General features: G+C 43.9%; 2 protein-coding genes across 11 annotated transcripts in view; one reads left to right on the top strand and one right to left on the bottom strand.

Moving 5' to 3' along the window:
* Nucleotides 1-372: 372 nt before the first annotated feature.
* Nucleotides 373-4,252, bottom strand: orc4 (origin recognition complex, subunit 4). 5 transcript variants are annotated; one of them, XM_019891107.1, is made up of 14 exons: nt 4,166-4,252; nt 3,509-3,586; nt 3,351-3,427; nt 3,189-3,279; nt 3,026-3,101; nt 2,873-2,958; nt 2,030-2,078; nt 1,804-1,955; nt 1,444-1,617; nt 1,281-1,367; nt 1,050-1,158; nt 856-951; nt 717-784; nt 373-647 (listed from the first exon to the last, which is right to left on the bottom strand). In XM_019891107.1, the coding sequence occupies exons 1-14, from the start codon at nt 4,187-4,189 to the stop codon at nt 465-467; spliced, it is 1,350 nt and encodes a 449-aa protein (XP_019746666.1). In that variant the 5' UTR covers nt 4,190-4,252; the 3' UTR covers nt 373-464. The 5 variants fall into 5 exon arrangements, with proteins under 5 accessions (XP_019746666.1, XP_019746669.1, XP_019746668.1 ...); XM_019891110.1 differs by having other exon boundaries at nt 1,444-1,563; XM_019891109.1 differs by lacking the exon at nt 4,166-4,252 and adding an exon at nt 4,125-4,151.
* A 1,774-nt stretch (nt 4,253-6,026) lies between these two features.
* mbd5 (methyl-CpG binding domain protein 5) overlaps nt 6,027-18,398 on the top strand; it is a 20,520-nt gene continuing 8,148 nt past the window's right edge. Inside the window, exons 1-6 of one of the 6 annotated variants that reach the window (XM_019891102.1) lie at nt 6,045-6,227; nt 8,628-8,880; nt 9,003-9,173; nt 11,820-11,922; nt 14,628-14,799; nt 15,006-17,363. In XM_019891102.1, the coding sequence (XP_019746661.1) occupies nt 9,064-9,173; nt 11,820-11,922; nt 14,628-14,799; nt 15,006-17,363 (2,743 nt within the window). In that variant the 5' untranslated portion in view covers nt 6,045-6,227; nt 8,628-8,880; nt 9,003-9,063. Of the gene's footprint in view, nt 6,228-6,304; nt 6,512-8,627; nt 9,174-11,819; nt 11,923-14,627; nt 14,800-15,005; nt 17,364-18,398 lie in introns of all 6 variants that reach the window. The other 5 variants (XM_019891100.1, XM_019891097.1, XM_019891101.1 and 2 more) reach the window with 5 other exon arrangements.

Genomic DNA, 18,398 nt, shown 5'->3' with positions numbered 1-18,398 from the left:
ACTCGAAGGCTTCAGGAGATGATGGAGGGGGAGAGAGTTCCGTCTCGAACTTCTTCATGGGGACAGGCGTTTCCTCCTCCTCCTCCTCCTCTCACAGCGCCTCACGTCGGTATTAGCGGTGGAAAGAAGTACGACAGTACTCGGAAAAAGGCGCGCAATACAAAATCTAACTGACAGCATCTCTGTCCGAGAACATTTTTCGACATACCCGTACCTGCAAAAATGTTGTATGTACCGTTGTTCGCAACACGAAAGTTCGTAAAGCGGGGAGCGCCTGTACTTGTAAAAGTCTGTTGCTGCATTTTGGCATGGATTATTTAACCAGTGTGGGTGAGAGTCATTCAGCAATGACCCTTACATTAAAACCTCAGATTGTCATCAAAAGATTAGCTTTATTATTTGAGAAAGACAACAGTACAACGATAAAATGACACATTCTCTCTCACATGGTGAGGATTTGAACCCTAACCGAAGGCAGACATGCCCCACTGTTTGATATCTGTGGGGCATTGCGGATACTTGTGCAGGGCCTCTATGATCTGACTGCTGTCCAGCGCCAGGTTCATCAACTGGTATTCACGCTGCGTTTTGGCGGAAGAGCCGTCAACAGGTCGGATCAACTCCAGCTGCTGCAGATGCTCAAAGGCCTGTGGGAAGCAAAAAAGCCGTTGGTGACAATGCCTGCGGGTTAAAGGAGCTCGAGTGTTTGCAGCCACCTTCATGACAACAGGCTGTTCAAAGTTGTACACGGAACTGGACTTTCTCTGGAGGAACTTCTTAAATTCTGAAAATCAAAACGGGTCAAAAAAGAAGAAGCAAACTGATCATGTCCGTTGGCATGCTAATCGCCCGTACCGTTGTGAACCATCTGGAAGTTGAATGGCTCTCCTTCGTAGACATCATTGAGGTGCTTCATGGCGATGACCAGGCACAGCTCGAGGATCGACAGACCTGAAGGAAAGCAGGATATGCAGCAGCCGATGTGAACTGAAGGGTCCAACCGTCCAACCCCATGCGTGAATGATGCCGTTCTGTCATGTTTTATTTACCATGAAGCATATTGGACTTTGCATCGCTGAAACACAGTCTGCTGGCTTCCAGTATGTCGGCAGGCTTGATGGTTGGATTTACGGTAGAGATGCGACTTAAACACAACATCTGGAAGGGAAAATAAAAATCGGGTTCAACTTTGTGACATACCTCATAGAGTCAATATTCACTCATTCATTTTGGAGAAACAAATGGCAAAGGTTTTCTAGCTTGAGTGATGATTCCCTCACCAGCAGCATGTGCAAAGAGCAGAAGTCTTTACTGGAGTTAAAATGCCTCTGTAAAATCCCCTCCACTGATTTGTCTTCACAAAATCTCTGGTGATAAAATATGAGAACAAACAGTTATAAGACTCTAGTGCTGTTTGACGGCGCCAACGTTTGTTTGCCTTACCCGCATGCTGCTGTTCCAGTCAAGCGCGAATTCCCTGTCGGGGAAGTCGTCGGGCAGGCTGAGCTGGGATGCAACTTGCTCCAGGTATTGAGTGAAGCTCAGAGTGCTCAGCAGGTGGATCTGACGATGGGAAAACCGCGATTTCACCCGCTTCTCCAGCAACTCCAGGACATCCTGGCAATCAGTGCAAAAACCGACACTGATTTTACATTCCCTGGGAACCTAAATGGCATTGATTTAATGGAATGACTCATGAACACCCCCATTTTTAGATCAACTTTGCCAGATTTCTAAATCAGAAACAATAAAGACACAATCGAGTTCAAACAATGATGTGAACTTGACAGGAGGATAACTGACCAGCCTGCAGGTGAGCCCGACCACAGCAACCGGCGCCTGGGCTGACTGAGACACATCCAACAAGTTGTAAAGCAGAGTTTGGTTCTTGTGGTGAGCGAACAGGTCAAACTCATCCAGGACGAACAAGACTGGTCGCGTGGTGCTGCGGTCGCCTAAGCACAAACTCGTGTCAAACCAACAAAGGGGAAAACAATGCCACAGATTTATCTGCGAGTTGTGATCCGACCTTTCTTCAGCGCCTCCAGCAAGAAGACCAAGTTCTCTGCAAAGCTCCCCTGAAACCAATCACATTCACGTCACCATCCATGCAGCACACAGTGGAACCACGGAGCATTTCAGAATGTCCTCAAACAAGAGCCACCAATTTCTCAAGGGAAAGACTGGGAAGCAAACCTCCATCATCGGGTGTGTGAAAGGTATTTTCTCAAATTCCCACAATGATCATGTTAAATATATCTGGATTTCAACTTTTTTTTTTTTACCCTCACGCAACGTTTTTTTTAAACTGACAATTATACATTCAAATCACGGTGGTAGAGAAGATGACATCTTTTGCCACCGTGATATTTGTGCGGTGACTTGGCATCAAGCAGCAGAGGGCGGAAGTAATTATTGCCCGTATATAGTACGTCTACAGTTACAAAATAAAGTTATAATATAGTTTCTTCCTGGAATAAAGTCAGTAGCCAGCAAAAGTGAAAGAATTGAACATTTTCAATTAGTGGTATGCTTACTTTTGTTGCCTAGTGGCTCAGACATTAATAGCTGTGTTGAGTTATTTTAAGCCAATTAAGTTTACAGTTGAACCAGCTCTACAATGACGACTTCACATTGTAGCAAAGTGTCATTTGCCCCGTGAAAAGATACCGTATAAAAAATATTAACAGTAATGCGGGTGGTGTATTCACTTTTGTTGCGAAATTGTAAATATGTGTGTGATGGTTGTAGCATTCTCACATTAAAACAAAAAACCTCAACAGAAAGTAGTCTTGAGTAAGTAAATAATCTCAAAAGAATATTACATTGTTAAATTGTATTCACTTTTTCACTGAATTGAGCTAACACTCACAAACACTTTGTCGCCAACAACATTTTCCAGGTTGAGTTGACGTGTTATTTCTTTTAGGGCTATTCGGTCATCAGTCTGCAAGAGGCCTGCGCAAAAAGACAAAAGATGTGTTGAACTTGGCCTGGAGCAAGGAAGAGTGAACCGCTGACCCACCGTTGAGATGGACCTGCAGGAGGTTTTTCTGCACTTCCTTTTCCTGCAGCAGATCTCTTAACACACACTTGAGGAGCTGCATACAAAAAGCACACGACCAGTGCCTGGGACTGCACCACACTGAGATGAAAGAAGCGCGTGAGCAGTTCCAATGTGATCTCACCGCAGTTTTCCCTGATCCCCTGGGTCCGATGATGAGCACAGAGTTACTTTCCCCATTGTTGGCAGTTCGCTGGAGCAAGCCCAGTAAGTGCCTGAAATGAAAACATGAATTTAGGGAGATGCGACAAACAACACTCCAGAGAGAGAGCAAGTTGAAATGTACTTGTGTTGGGCCTCTGATGCCTCAAGCTGGCTGGGGATCCGATTGTGGCAAAGTCGCTCCCTCAGACACTTCTGAAGCTGATATTGCAAACACACATTGAGGAGTGTCAGTCACTCTTGTTATAAATGAGGAAATTACTCGAAAGAAAGTCAGCAGACCTGTGAGATACATTCTCCGATTGGCTTCGAAGCACCTTTGGCCTTTCGTTTACTCATGATCACACGACTCTGGAAAGACTGTTTCAAGGGAATAATTATTTAATAGAGAAGAGAAAAGGCGTGCATTTTGAGGATGAGAACGACAACCTGGAAAACTTGCATGCAATGAGACAGTTCAAATACACCCTGACAGACACGCATGATGAACGTCCACTTCTTCACAGAGCAGGGAAAATAAATATTCAAGTACACATATCTTTAACATCTAACACAGTGACCAAGTATTTGGTTACTTCCCACCATTTTTCGTTGTTCAGTTGCAATTAATTGCGATTTGATCACAGAATGTCAAGCAAAACCACTTTGTCTCGAGAAGTGAAACAGGTAGATCGTCGATTATACATTATTTGCTTTGACGATTAACCGACATGCATTGACAGATGTGTTATTACGCCAGTTCAAAATTATGAACAAGCTTATCGTGGCACCTTTTTGCAAACGTGTTTTGGGCTCACTCGCAACCATGTTTATCCGAACTAAATTAACTCACACGACGTTGATATATTCTCGTTGTTTTACCTAAAATCACTTGACAAATCCTGAATCCAAAACATACCCAAATACAGTGACTCTCTCTCGCAAAATCAAAAAACAAACCTTCGCGGGATAAGGCACGTCCATGTACTTCCGGCTTTTTACTGCAGTTCCGCTGTGGTCGTCGCTGATTGGCTACGAATCATCGCCTCTGACATCTTCCCGCCCACTTAAACATGTAATAACACATAAATCAAAATTGTACCATACGCGCTTTAAAAAAAAATCTTATATACGATCAGTATTTGCCAGGATTATCACAAGATAATGGTGAATTTTGTTCTTTTGGCACGTTTCATGAGGACCACATGTAGTTTCCCTAAATGTCCACACGAGAGGGCTGTGAGTAAACGCTTTCGATTAAAATGGAGGAAGAAACCAACAGCACTTGTGGTTCTCCATAATGTCCACACGATGGTATAAATTAACCTTACTAGAATCGGGGTCGCCAACCTTTTTGAAACTTGAGTGCTCCTTCCTGGGTACCGATTAATGTGCAGGAGCATTCCCAGTTTAATTGCCACACACTTCTGAAATAAATGCGCAAATACTATCAATAATGTTATTAATATATATAATACAACTTTCTCTCGATAATTAAGAAACAGATCGCTTTGCAGTGCTTTGTTTAATTTTTTATCAATCTCGGCCAGCATTCACCTTCTGAAATGTTCACTTTTACAACATTCACAATCTGCCATCACTGATGAGCTATTTTTAGAACAGGCCCACGGGCTACTCATGTGGCCTTTGGGGGCTATGTTGGTGACCCCTGATTACTATATCCATCCCGGGAGGAAAATTTGTTGGCACAAACAGCAATATTCACAGTTACACCGAAAAAGAGCAGCCATTAAAGACGACACAGAAAAAAAATCAAATACAAAATGTATGGGAATCTGAGCCAAAAGAAAGAGCAGACAGATATTTGCTGTGTTACCTGTTGGCCCTAATAAATTATAAAGATATAAATGCAGCCCGCTTGCCACCAAAATGGCCCAAAAACTAGTACAAGTACTGTAATATCTATTGAATATCTGATGACATATTATAACACAACATAATGGTACTGTATATAACAACAAATAGTGAACATGATTAAAAATATACATTGACACATAAAATCCTAAAAAAGAGTTTGTATTTGATTGGATTTGGGTACAATTTGGGAGTATTTGACTCCCAACAGTTCAGTGGCACGGTGTGATGGATTTAAATGGCAATGGTGAGTTTTGACAGTCATCAAGTTGGAAAATAGCGTTTGTTTTGAGGTCAGTTCCTCCTCCCTTTGAAACTACTGTTATATCCATCCATCCATTTTCTGAACCGCTTTATCCTCACAAGGGTCGCGGGGGGTGCTGGAGCCCATCCCAGCTGTCTTCGGGCAGTAGGCGGGGGACACCCTGAACCGGTTGCCAGCCAATCGCAGGGCACACACCGACGGAAAACCATCCGCGCTCACATCACACCTAGGGACAATTTAGAGCGTTCAATCAGCCTGCCATGCATGTTTTTGGAATGTGGGAGGAAACCGGAGTACCCGGAGAAAACCCACGCAGGCCCGGGGAGAACATGCAAACTCCACACAGGAAGGCCAGAGCCGGGATCGAACCCACGACCTCTGCACTGTGAGGTCAACGCCCTAACCACTGGATCACCGGGCAACTACTACTGTAATATTTATTGTCTATATTATTTACATTATATTAAACATGTATCCTAATACGATAATTACTATTAGATCATTTTAAATATTTGTTTATGTATTCATGAATATTAAATTATTACGTTATTATTAAACATTTATCCCCAGCTCTATAATTCCTATTAGATATTTTTAAATATTTGTTTATTTATTTATTTTTAGGACGTTTATTCATGGTCGTCAGATAACTGATAGCGTGTTGGGTCTTTTGGGGGAAGCATCGCTTCTGTTCTGTCGCCAGCACGCATGCGCAGAGACGCTCTCCATCATTTCCAAGATCCCAGTACAGGAGAACCAGCAAAGGCAGATAGAACAGAACTAATGGGTAGGTTTCCTTTACTCCCCCCTTAAGATCAGAACGAGCCCTCGCTTGGACTATTCGCTCTTCTTTGGCCAATGTGCATGCACCGTCGTACTCGGGTAAGAACGGAGTGGAACGTGTCGATTTGACGAGAGCAAGAACGTTGTAGCTGAAAGCGTCTCTTGTGTGTCTGCAGACGCAAAGGCTTTGCACGGCTAGCTAATGGCAGCTCGTCGGGCCTAGCCGTGGCCTTGCGTTGGTCCCTCGGCTCGAAAGCCGTCGCGGGCCAGTCTACGCTTCACTTCGACATTTTCACCTCAGAATATGACACACGCGTCTCCCAGCTCCACCCCCGACGGCTCGCTGAACGTAAGCCTGGTGGACGTTGTCCAATTTGGCCACGGTGCGTTTGGGTTTCAGCGAGTTGTTGCTGGCTAACCGTAGCTAGACAGCTGACGCTTGGCATGCTAACCCCCAGCTAGCCGAAGAGTGACCACTGCATCGGAGACGAGCCTGCTCGTGTTTTGTTGACACCGTCACTTCTTCCTCCGGTGCGGGTGGTGTACTTAACTGATCATTGTACTCCGAAGCAATTCCGAGAATCACAAACTTTGCAGATGATGTTCTGGGCAACACCTGGCTGGCTAATGCTAAATGGCTAAGTGGAAACCTTTTGGTCAGAATTGTTGGTCAACGAAATACATTTGGCGTCGTTCACCTGCCGTCGGACACTTGATCACTACAGCTACACTTCTCGTGTTTCCTGCCAAACGTTAGATAGCCCGAGCCTCCCTTTGTCGTACCTAAAGTGAGCTTTGTACTGCGATGCTCGCCTCATCACTTGGCTTGCTGAGACGACTTGTCAGTATAATGAGCAACTCACTGACAACATTAAACTACTCAACGTCCATAAATGACGGCGCTTGCTGAACCTGGTCCACAGAGGCCCCACATGGGATAAAGTGGTAAAGTTTCTAATGGCCCATGACGAAAAGTGTCTGTAGAGAATTGCATCTTTAGGTAGGGCTGTAAATATTAAATATTTTAGTAACCAGGCATTGTGCTGAAAATACCATCAAACAACTAAATAAATAGGAAATTAAAAGCAATAATGAATACACAATACAGGATAAGACATTTCACTCAATAATGAATCACAAATTGTTTTCCTTATTTTTAAAGATAACCAATCATTTTTATTTAGTTAAAATTACTTTCAAACCGCCATAGCCAACCATGCTCACTGACTGTGACTATTATGTTTAAATGCTGTTTATCTCAGCTGCTTGCTCTGCACGACGTAACGTTAGTTTGTAGATAATTTTGTCAGCCGAGTTAGCGATAATTTGTTGAAAAAGACAAGAAAGTTAAAATTTGCATTACTATGACTAAATGACATCATGATACAGAAGGTTCACGGCTGTGCATTTATGGTCTTAACCAGCTGACTTGGAACAGTACTTATATTTTCATGAGATTTTAAGATTTTGCTGTGTTCAAACTAAAATTAGGACATGTAACCGTATATTGCTGCATATGAGGCATCAGTGCTACTTCATGTTTTATCCATTAGCCAAGGGTGGAGCACCCTTCCTTGTTCGACTACACTGTACTATCTGCAAAAACTGCCCAGCGGCTAACTTTTATCATGTTTTTTATTTTGATCTTCCTCACTTCACAGCACCAATCTTCAACAAATTGCGTGCACCTTGTAACATTGTCACATTTTAGCCGTGGCCATTCTGGTCAGCATTGTAATAAGCTAGTCACAAGTTTGACAGTAGTTCATTGAACGTTATGCTAGGAAGGTACATTCAAGTTTAACTCACATAGACTTATCGTATGTTAACAATACCTTTCCTTAGGTCCTTCCTCCATTCAGTGTGTTTTTTGTGATGATGTTGAATATACATAGGCCATTTTATCACGATTAAATGTCATGTTAAAAGAAACATGTGACCCCTGAACTTTACTGCACAATTAAATAAACGGTTCCTTGAGGCGAAGACCATTCCTTGCTCATTTGTATTTGACTCCCTGGTGACACCCCTTGGGCCAGCTATTATAGGCCATAATATTCCAATCTTTAAGAGTACAATTCAAAGAGTTGTTGAGTGAGCGTATTTTCTCTGACATGATTTACAACAAAACCATTTTGATTGCGTTTTCTTCATTAAAAGTTCTAATAGAGATTTTGAATGTAGTGGTGCTTCCTCTGATCAACGGCTGCCACGCTTATTGCTGCATTTCTTACAAGCACATGGCGCAACCCCCTTTTCCTCTTCTGTAGTTGTATTGCTGGTTTTGCTGTCAGCCAGCTGCTCCAGTTATGAGTCAGCAGCACCAGCGGTTGCAGGGATGCTTTGTCACTCACAGACTCAAACAAGCAGCTTGGTATAGCAGGCTGACAACATTTCATGCACATCGTTTGACACCCCCCCCCCCCATGACATCAATCGATTAAACATGTTACATTTTACACGTTGTCTAATTGGTGTACAATTGTTCGGCCCATACAGGAACCGTGGGAGTACCACTACCCAACTGCCTCTGGGAAGCAACATGTTGAACTCGCCCTGCTTGTTCATCTGACACAAAGGACAGATGGTACCCAAAAGTTAAGGTGAAGGTGCGCGTGTGTGTGGGGGGGGCCGTGTAGAGCGCACCCATTCCTGATCATCTTTCTCAGTGGGATGGCTCTGAACGACAAGCAGCAGTAATGATGGAGGTCTCTGTGGCAATCAACACTGCAACCATGAAGCAGCTAAAAGGGTAGGGTCAACCTACCTGACCATCGACCCCCCCCCCCCCACCTCAGCCCAGGCCACCTTCAAGAGTCCTCTACTGTAGCCACCCTGCTGACTATCGGAAGACAAAGATGGCGTGCGTTGCAGAGACTGTGGTGGATGTCTGACAGAAGTACCTCTGAGGTGTGAGCGCAAATCCAGTTGAGCAATGAATGGCGGAAAGGAGTGTGAGGCGGGTGATGGGAGGCAGGCCGTCGCTGTCCAAGTCCCCATTGGCTGGCAGCGCAAGAGGGAGCATGGCGGCATCCTATATGTCAGGTAGGAGCAGCGTATTCAAGAGGAAGTTGCCTTCTATGGTATAACATGATCAACACTATGAATGTGGTATTCCAATGACAGTTTTTAATACTTTATATATTTGAAGGAATATCATGAGTATATAAATCGGGATTTTTTTTTTAAGTCTGTCCTATTACAATGGCATCCAATAGTAAATAGTACCGGTACTTTAGTTCTAGTCACTCATTTGTTTGATATGACCTCGTCCTGGCCTTGCTAAGCTTTCACAATGGAGACCATTTCATAATGTTTGTAATCAGGGATGCTGTTTGTCGGTTGCGCCCTCCGAAGGGCCCTTCGCTCAAACAGGTGGTGAATTTGGACAGCCCTTCAGTTCATTCGAGCTCAGCCATGCGTGCATCCGCTGGGAATAGAAACGGAAATGCAGCGTCTGTCACTCACTTGTGAATCTTCATGAATGACCAATCAGCAGCCAGCGTCAGGCGGGGGAGGGGCTTCACTTCGCGTACTGCCATGCTATTGGCGTTCACAAATGAGTCAGCCAAGAAGAAGAGCGAAGCAATGTAAGCTACAAAAGTGTGTTTGAACGCAGCCGTCGCTCATGGCCCATCTCCATGGAAACGAAGGCCACATTTGAAGGCTTGAGTCGAAGGCCACGTGAATTTGAACAACGGCGTGCGGTCGAGGCACACCACTGGAAGTTATGTCATGTGACTGCCAAATTGGGCCTTTGGAGGACGCAGCTTTCGAGTAATTCAGCAAAACATAACGGATAGACTGCTAGCTAATGTCAGCTCTACAGCTCGCCAATCATTTCAACGTCAAAGGAACACCTTTGTACCATTAGTCCGAGCAACAAAAGACAATTTTATCCTGTCCTTCAATAATCATGTTAACTATGTCTGAATATCCACCATGTTTTTAAATAAACACATACCTGTTCAAATCTAAATACAGTTCCGTCTCCCTTCAAACAATTTACATCACATAACATCTTTTTTTTTTCAACTGACGACACAGATTCAAACTTTGTTGGTGGAGAAGGCCATCATTCAATCCATTTACCCTGGTTACTCAATCGCGCTGCCTGCCAAATGGCATATAAGTTTTATTTTTGTTTTAACTATTGGTGGGATCCCAGAGAGCTCCGTCTGCCTTTTGTCACCTGGAAGTATGTGACGTCATGGGGAAACGGTCTAAACCGTGAAGATTTGGCAAATGTTACACATTACAAATATGGCAGCTAGATTTCGATCCACAGTCATCACTGTGGTTTGTCTTCTCAAATAAAATCCCCTAAATAGTTACTGGGTGCAACACAGACCTAGTGTCTAGATGGAGCGTCAAAAGCAGAGCCAGAAGGCAAGCTGTGTATTTAATTACAGCTGACAATGTTTTCCTTTTTTTTTCCTTGTGTTATTTTTAAAAATGTTATGGCATGTATTCATTTCAACCGACAGACCAGACCACATCTATGTTTTCTTTCAATATTGTCAAGGTTTGAGTGTCGGGTTCAAGATTACCAACAGTGAGTGACAAAACAAGGCATTGAGGCCACTTTGTATGTACAGTAGCTCCAATTCTATACTAATGTTGTCCAGAAGACAAGCTTGTCTGGGTTCCTTTTAAAGACATGTAACTAGATGCTTCTTTCGATCCACAGGTGGGAAGCCCTCTAAATCGCTTTTACAGAGATACCGCAGTGTATAATTTTTCCACAATGAATGGCCTCCACTCTAATAGACACTGTACTTCAATTAATCATCAGCTCCTAGGCTTTTCTCTTCTTCTTTTCTTTTTCACTTTACTCCTCACAAAAAAAAAACATGGACTAGAAAAGAGAAAGCTGTTAGTACTTTTTTATTGTCATGTAACTAATTTAGATAAGCAAAATATTAGACACAGCAGCGATCTTATACCAATTCGGTGGCCGCTCGGTGTGTATTCTAAAATATATTAGTGTCATTAATTGTGGGGGGGGTTTACCCCCCCCCCACCCCCACCCCCCAAAAAAATACTAGAAGGCTTTTGTGCAAATAAAAAAAGGCCTTATTCCCTTTCACTAAGGTTATCTATTTATTTGTTTTCCCTGTTACGTCCTGTATTCTGCATCCATGTTTTCTTTGGGGCAGTTGACTATTTGGAACTTGAAGTTCTAGTCATAATTCACTCAGCTGGCACTGATGGTGTAGAGTTGTGTCGCAGGCCTCCTGTCTTCTTGAACACACACTGTATGCTCATCACATTGAGCTAAACAGTTGGCCGGTGTCAGGTTTATTTTTAGTGTTTGAAAAAATCCTGTCTGCGTCTTTGACTATGGCCTAAAACTCTTATTATGCGCATGCATATATTCGGTCGTGGGTTTTTACATTGCGGATGAAAGGTTTAGAAAAAAAAAAAAAACACTGCCCAACTTGTTTGAGTTAAACTGCCTGATTGGTCTATTCAAAATTTCAAATCCAAATATTCTAATGTAACTCAAGAGAGGGTGTTAATATGAGTGGTCATTATTTTAGTGCTTTCTTTTTTTTCATTCAGTCACATCTTGTAGAAAACTTTGATTGCAAACAATTTGAATGATTTTCTTAAACTTTCTGAACCAGCATCTTGAATGGTGTGTTGTGAATATGACTTATATGTTTGTTTGTTTTTTTCTGTGCGCAGTCCCAGTGGCTCGGTGCTCTCCAGTTTAGATCAGGTGAAGAACTACCTTCTAACAGATGGAACCTGCAAATGTGGTCTGGAATGCCCACTCATCCTCCACAAGGTAGTTCACTGCAACCTCTCATTTGACATTGTTAGAAACATGCAAATAGCTCCAGTTCATCCAGCATCTGAAAGCTAAGAGTGCGTTCACACTTGCACTGTTCTGTCCAATTTAAACAGACCAGGGTTCGTTTTCCACGCTGGTCTGGACCTTTTATGCTCTTGTGAATACACACAAACAAATTCAAACAGCTGGACCGACACCCACTTTTTGAGGTGGTTTCGATGCGCTGCCAAGCAGATTCCATGCGGTTGTTTGGTTTGACCCAAATACAGGATACAAACGACTTTTTTGGACTTAACAAGCCACCGTAGTCCAGCATCCTGGGAATGCTTGCCCGTCATGAATGTTGATCATACCTGATCCTCGGTCTCTTGTTTCGCCACACCGCTGCGAGTATGTTGTTGGGTTAGAGCAAACAGAGCACACGCTCATTCGGGTTACTGTACGCATTCGCTGACGCTGTTCCACAATTTAGAAACAGCGCTGCTAAAACTGCATTGAATGAGCTGCTCTTGACACTCAAAATTATTTTACAGCTCAAATAACTGCCCAAATATGCATAGCAAAAATACAGCATGTATGAATTGCATGTTTTCCTTCATTTCAGGGTTTGTGCTTTAAATGCCACCCTTGTCTTTTCCATCCAATGGGAGCACCGATTGTGACACATGTAGAAGTGTTTACGGAATGTAGTTCACTTGCAAAAAATATATACATAGTGAATATGAAACGCACCAGACCAAAAAAAAAAAAAAAACCTCCCTTGGTACGGACGAATTAAGTGGAAAAACAGTACTTTCCTGGTGTGAATGCAGCCTCAATGTCTCTTGACATCCTGTGTGTGGTGTCATAACCACTAAAGTGTGTGTTCTGATAAATTTCTGGTACTCAAGTGAGAAAAGTGAAGAGTCTAATATACACAGTAAATTCAATTACAATTACGATGATTGGATTATTACACTCAATGAATACAAAATTGTCATTGTAAAAAAAAAAAAAAAACAATCATGCCAATTACAGTCAAACCTCGATTTTCGACCATAATCCGTTCCAGAAGGCTGTTCAAAAACCGAATTGTTCGAAACCCGAAACCATGTTTCCCATTGGAATCAATGTATAATATTTTAATCCGTTCCAAGTCTAGAAAACAACTTTTTTAAAAGCATTTTTTTCAACTATATTACACCATAAACTGTATACACGTGTAATAAGAGAGCAGGTAACAACAAACTACAAACATTTTGTATGTTTTATTTTTACCAATTTTAACATAAACATTGACATTGTAACATAAAAATTGAACATCTCTCTCTCTCTCTCTCTCTCTCTCTCTCTCTCTCTCTCTCTCTCTCTCATCGTGACAATTGTAGATTGCATTCTTTTACACCTTGAATTTAAATCCTAAAGTAATGGCTGTAACTATGGATCTCTGTCTGCAATCCTACGCTACGGTACGAGGTAACATCCCTCCATCCATTTTCTGAACCGCTTTATCCACACAAGTCCAGTCTCGTCCATATTAAAAGTTTGCTGGGGAAGACATTCCTTGGCCTTGATGAGATTTTCAAACTCAACTTTAAACTTTTCGGCAGCTTCCTTGTCTGAACTGGCTGCCTTCCCATGACGAATCACTTCTTTTCCTCAACTTTTCGAACCATCCTCTGCTTTAAAATCAAACTCTTCAGGAGCAATGCTAGGATCCTTTTTTTAATCAAATCTCCATACAATTGTCTTGTTTTACCACAAATCGTTTCTTGGCTAAGACTGTCCCCTGCTAGCTGATTCTCGTTTATGAAAATAAGCAAACGTCTCTCCAATTCCTCTAATATTTGTGGCCTTTGTTCACTAAACACATGAGATCCTTTAGCCACATCACTGACTTTATGATGGTCTTTCTTTTTTAGGATGCTGCTGATTTCGGCATGCCGAACTCCTTAGCCAACACAGACACATTCACACCTGATTCATATTTCACTATCAAATCTTTCTTAAATTCAATAGTTTTGTGCACTATTTTCCTCTTTTTTCAGCAGCTTTACTACTTCCACTTGCTCTCTTTGGTGCCATGCAGAAATAACAGTCCAATTTGCGTCGATCTCAACAAACACGTCTGCTTTTTTAAAAATCTTTATTGAACACGTCTGCTCACAATGGACGCACAATGGACGCTCTTTTTTGTTTTTTAAATCTTTGAACACGTCTGCTCACAATGGACACACAATGGACGCTCTTTTTTAAAAAATCTCTGAACACGTCTGCTCACAACGGAGGCGTCACTTCTTCGTCAACCCGAGGAAGCGTCACTTCCTCGTGTAAGGAAGTCGAGAGAAGTCGAGTGGTGCATTCAAGTGCGCTCAGTTTGGTCGAGAACCGAATTTCGGTCGTAATCCGAGGCATAAAAAAAATTGAAATTTTTGGTCGAAAACCGATTTGGTCGAGAACAGAGACGTTCGAAAACCGAGGTTTGACTGTATTTGAATTGCTACCAAAATAATTGTGATTGATGATTTTTTTCATAATCGAGCAGCAGGTATCACAGTGATCCATTTTGCATCTTTGCTAAAATCATCCCTTTTGTACCACACCTGTCATGGAAGCCTTCCTGGTTTCTGCCAATAATTTGTTTGTTGTAAAATATCTGTCATTGTAAAATGTATTAATTGATTGAATTGATCCCCCAAGTCACCTTTCTTATTTCTCAGGTGTTCAACTTTGACCCGGGAGCAATGGTCAAGCAGAGGACAGCAGAGGATGTGAAATCAGACGAGGATGTCACCAAACTTTGCATTCACAAGAGGAAGCTGCTGGCTGTGGCTACACTGCACAAGAGTATGGAGAGTCATCCTCCCCTCACTCTAACAAGTCCTGTTGGAGGTACATCGAGAACTTGGAAATATAACATGATTATTATGAGAGAAGAGACACAACCAGCTTCTTGGAGGTTCTCTCAGTAATTGACAAAAAGTCAAAACATCTGATATCAGTCACTTTGTCTATATTGTGTCATGAAGTCAGCATCAAATCCAATTGAATGTGTTTTATTTATTTATTTATTTATTTATATTTTTTTTGGCTTGAAGGTACATCGTCTGTGGTTGTGTCGCATTCCGCAAATCATCGAGCAATAAGGACGAAAGCCCAAGATGTTCTGCCCACTGCTGCCGGCTCAGACTGCAAGAATCCTTACAAGATGGTGATGGCAGCTGGCCACCAGCAGCAGATGTTTCCACCTCAGGAGATCGGTGGAGGCCAGCAGCCAGAGCTCTGCGTTGGGTACTCCAGGCCACAGAGGTTGCCCAGCAGTGATCCTGGCCCCAAATCCCCTAACCGGGTTGGCTATGGAGGAATGTTGAGCCCACCCATCTCGAGCACGAAACATTGTGGAGATGGCTCACAGTCACCTTGTACAGACACTCTGGCTAGCCCAGAGGGCTTTCAAAGAACCAATCCTTGTGCATTTACATGTGCTGGCAGTCCCAGCTCGGCTTCCATCCATGGCAACTCCAGAATGCCTCTGTCTCCACCTAGCATGATACTCCACGGCCCTCCTGCAAGCCAAGCAGCCTGTGCCATGACGAGAAGGACTAGCACACCACTCTCACCCATAGCCACTGCCAAAAGCCCTGTCATGAACAATATACCACGTGTAAACTTCCCCTATGGTATGGAGATACCCGGCGGAGCCTTCCACCATAAAGCACAGCCTCCTGTGCACCCCGTACCACCACCTCCTCCTTCTGTGCCACCCTCCTGTGTCCTTCAAAAAAGACAGCTGATATCTGAAAAAGACCCCCTGGGTATCCTGGACCCTATCCCGAGCAAGCCTATGAGTCAGCCCCCAGCCAACACCCCAAACTTCCAGCCTAACATCCACACTCAGGTATCAATGATGAATGTAAACATACCCCCTCCTGCCATTGTCCCCTTGCCAAGTAACTTACCTTTGCCCACGGTAAAGCCTGGGCCCGTGGGCCACAGTGGCCAAGTTCCGAGGACTCAACAGAGTGGTCCAGCTTCCTCCATGTCGCCATCCCCGGTCACCTCCCCAGTTCACATGGCAGGTTCCGCCCTTGGACGAGTGGAAGCTTCACCCCATCGCTCACGCTCTTCTTCAACCTCTTCTGACCATGGGAACTTTGCAATGCCGTCAGGGCATCAGGCTCCATGTGGCAACTTGAAGGTCCCCCCTCGGTCCCCCAGGTCGGCCATGGGCTCTCCCAGGCCAGCAATGTCCTCCAGCCCCTCCACCAACAAAACTGACTCAATCCACCAGTTCAGAGATCCTCAGCTGCTTTCGTCAGTTGGCACACTTCAGCACAACCACGCCACATACTCACCCACCTCCTCCTCCTCCTCCTCCTCTTCTTCCTCTTTGCCCACACCCAGCGCTTCCCAGAGGGGCCAGGCAGGACTGCTGAGGATGCCTCTAAATCAGATTCTCAACCAACAGAATGCTGCCTCCTTCCCAGCCAGCAGTCTCCTGTCAGCAGCAGCCAAAGCACAGCTAGCACATCAAAACAAACACAGCACTACTGGTGCGGCTGCTGCTGGTCTAGCAGGTGCTGGAGCAAACGGAGGGGGCGGCGGCCACCCTGGATCAATGAGCGGTCACCCCAGCATGGAAGGACACAGCACTTTAAACTCTATGCTCCCGCCAAACTTCACCATGCTGCTCAACTGCCCTGAGGGTCAAAGCGGCCGAGCAGCTCTGCGAGACAAACTGATGGCTCAGCAGAGGGACCCCGTACGCAAACGAAAGCAATCATCAGGTAGCACATCTGTCAACCATGACAGCAACAACAGCAGCAACAACATGGTCTATAACGTGTTGAACAAACCGAGTATGGGAGGACCACCAATGGCAGCTCCCAGTGCAGAGCAGATGCGAAAGGTCAGCCGTCTTGGAAACCTGCCACCAAACACCTCCATGGCCCAACTCCTCCAGTCAATGAGCAGCCAGAGCTCACACAACATCAGCGGCAACAGCCACCACCTAACCCCAACCCGTCTCAGCCCAGGGCCTTCTCCTCAAGGAGGTACTCAGCTCCACTACACTGACTCCACATCCAAGGTCCCTGGCGACCCCCAGCAGAACCTCATGAGCCAACAGAGACTGAGGGTCCAAGTCGATGGCATGCAGCGTTGTCCTAACATGGACACTGCAGGAGGTCACTTGGGCTCGCGACCAGGCCAGTTCCCTGACATGATGGCCCAAATGAAGTCTTCTACCTTGAATAACTGTGCTCCTCGGGGTCCCACTAGTGGACTAGTTGGCCCCGATGGCATGCCCCTCGGACACCCACATACTAATCCCCCACCACTATCCCATTCTGGGCCTCATCCCTCGCAGCACAACCTCCATCATAGTGTAGGGCAGACGAACATCGTGGTAATTCCAGGTGGAGATGGAAGTTGTATGAAGAACAAGTCTGACACAGGTGAGAAGCGGCAATTAGAAGCTTTAGTATCTCACCACAAAACAGCTGTGTTGGGTCTTGGCTTGGTTACATAACAATTTAAGCGCCTTTCCGGCACCAAGAACAGTAAAAACTTACGATTTCAGATTTAACGTTCCTCATTGTTTCACAAGTCCCCTCTCCTTTGCATGGTAATCCGCCATTGGCGTGAATGTGTTTGTCAGTTTGTGAGCCAATTCAAACCAAAATATTTCACTGTGTCATTCAGCCTCTGCCAGTAATTCTGAGTTAATGAGTAGGTCCTACATCAGTGGGGGCTAATTCTCAGTCAGTCAGTGTGTCTCTTGGTTGTTATTTGTTCGCTTGTTGACCAGCAGTCAATAATGTAAAAAGATGGAAATATCAGATGCATCATACTTTAAGGAAAATGGCCCAGATTGGCCACCCCATAGAGCTTCTCCTAGCTGGTCGCTATAGCAACGATAGACCCTGAAATGGGAGCAGTGAAATGGGATATGTGTGATTGAATGATGAAGTGTGCAAGACTGACAACTTGTGCACGTGCTTCTCTGTATTAAACGTGTACATTTGTTTTGACAATGCTGATTTTTTTTCTGCCCACTGCAGAAATAGACAAGTGAATGTACTCATTGTGCATCTTCTGCTTGTCCTTATATGATTTATGTTGGAGGTGGTATAATCTGAGCTCTACTCCCGGACACCTTTTCTCAAATTTTCGGTATAGTAATTGAAATTCATGTGGCCCTTTTGGGTTCAGGATATAGTCTACCGGTAGTTTGTTACATTTGGAGTGGCCTGTTAAAGGCTTATGAGAAGTGCATTGCAGAAAGTCAACATCTGTATCATATTAATGCACTGATGAATTGACGCTTTAAACATTATTATATCGAGCACACTTTATATATTGAAAGTTAAAGCTGTTTAATTCATTAACCAAAAAAGTTTAAAAAGCAACAGTTATTTTCCTGCATGATAACAACCTCTCCAAACAAGATTTAAAAAAAATAGGAGCTGAACCTCCCGCCCCCCCCCCCA

This window comes from Hippocampus comes, unplaced genomic scaffold (assembly GCF_001891065.2).
Source record: "Hippocampus comes isolate QL1 unplaced genomic scaffold, H_comes_QL1_v1.1 scaffold174, whole genome shotgun sequence".
Lineage (NCBI taxonomy): Eukaryota > Metazoa > Chordata > Actinopteri > Syngnathiformes > Syngnathidae > Hippocampus > Hippocampus comes.
The sequence above is the reverse complement of the archived record's forward strand: the minus strand, read 5'-3'. Positions and strand labels throughout refer to the sequence as shown.

What these genes read in the sequence shown, in the direction of transcription:
- orc4 (XM_019891107.1), bottom strand. Translation starts at nt 4,189, where the DNA reads ATGGACGTGCCTTATCCCGCGAAG. An exon ending in TCGGAGAATGTATCTCACAG is followed by an intron (nt 3,428 to 3,508) that starts GTCTGCTGACTT and finishes TTGCAATATCAG; the next exon opens with CTTCAGAAGTGTCTGAGGGA. An exon ending in GCTCTTTGCACATGCTGCTG is followed by an intron (nt 1,159 to 1,280) that starts GTGAGGGAATCA and finishes TTTCCCTTCCAG; the next exon opens with ATGTTGTGTTTAAGTCGCAT.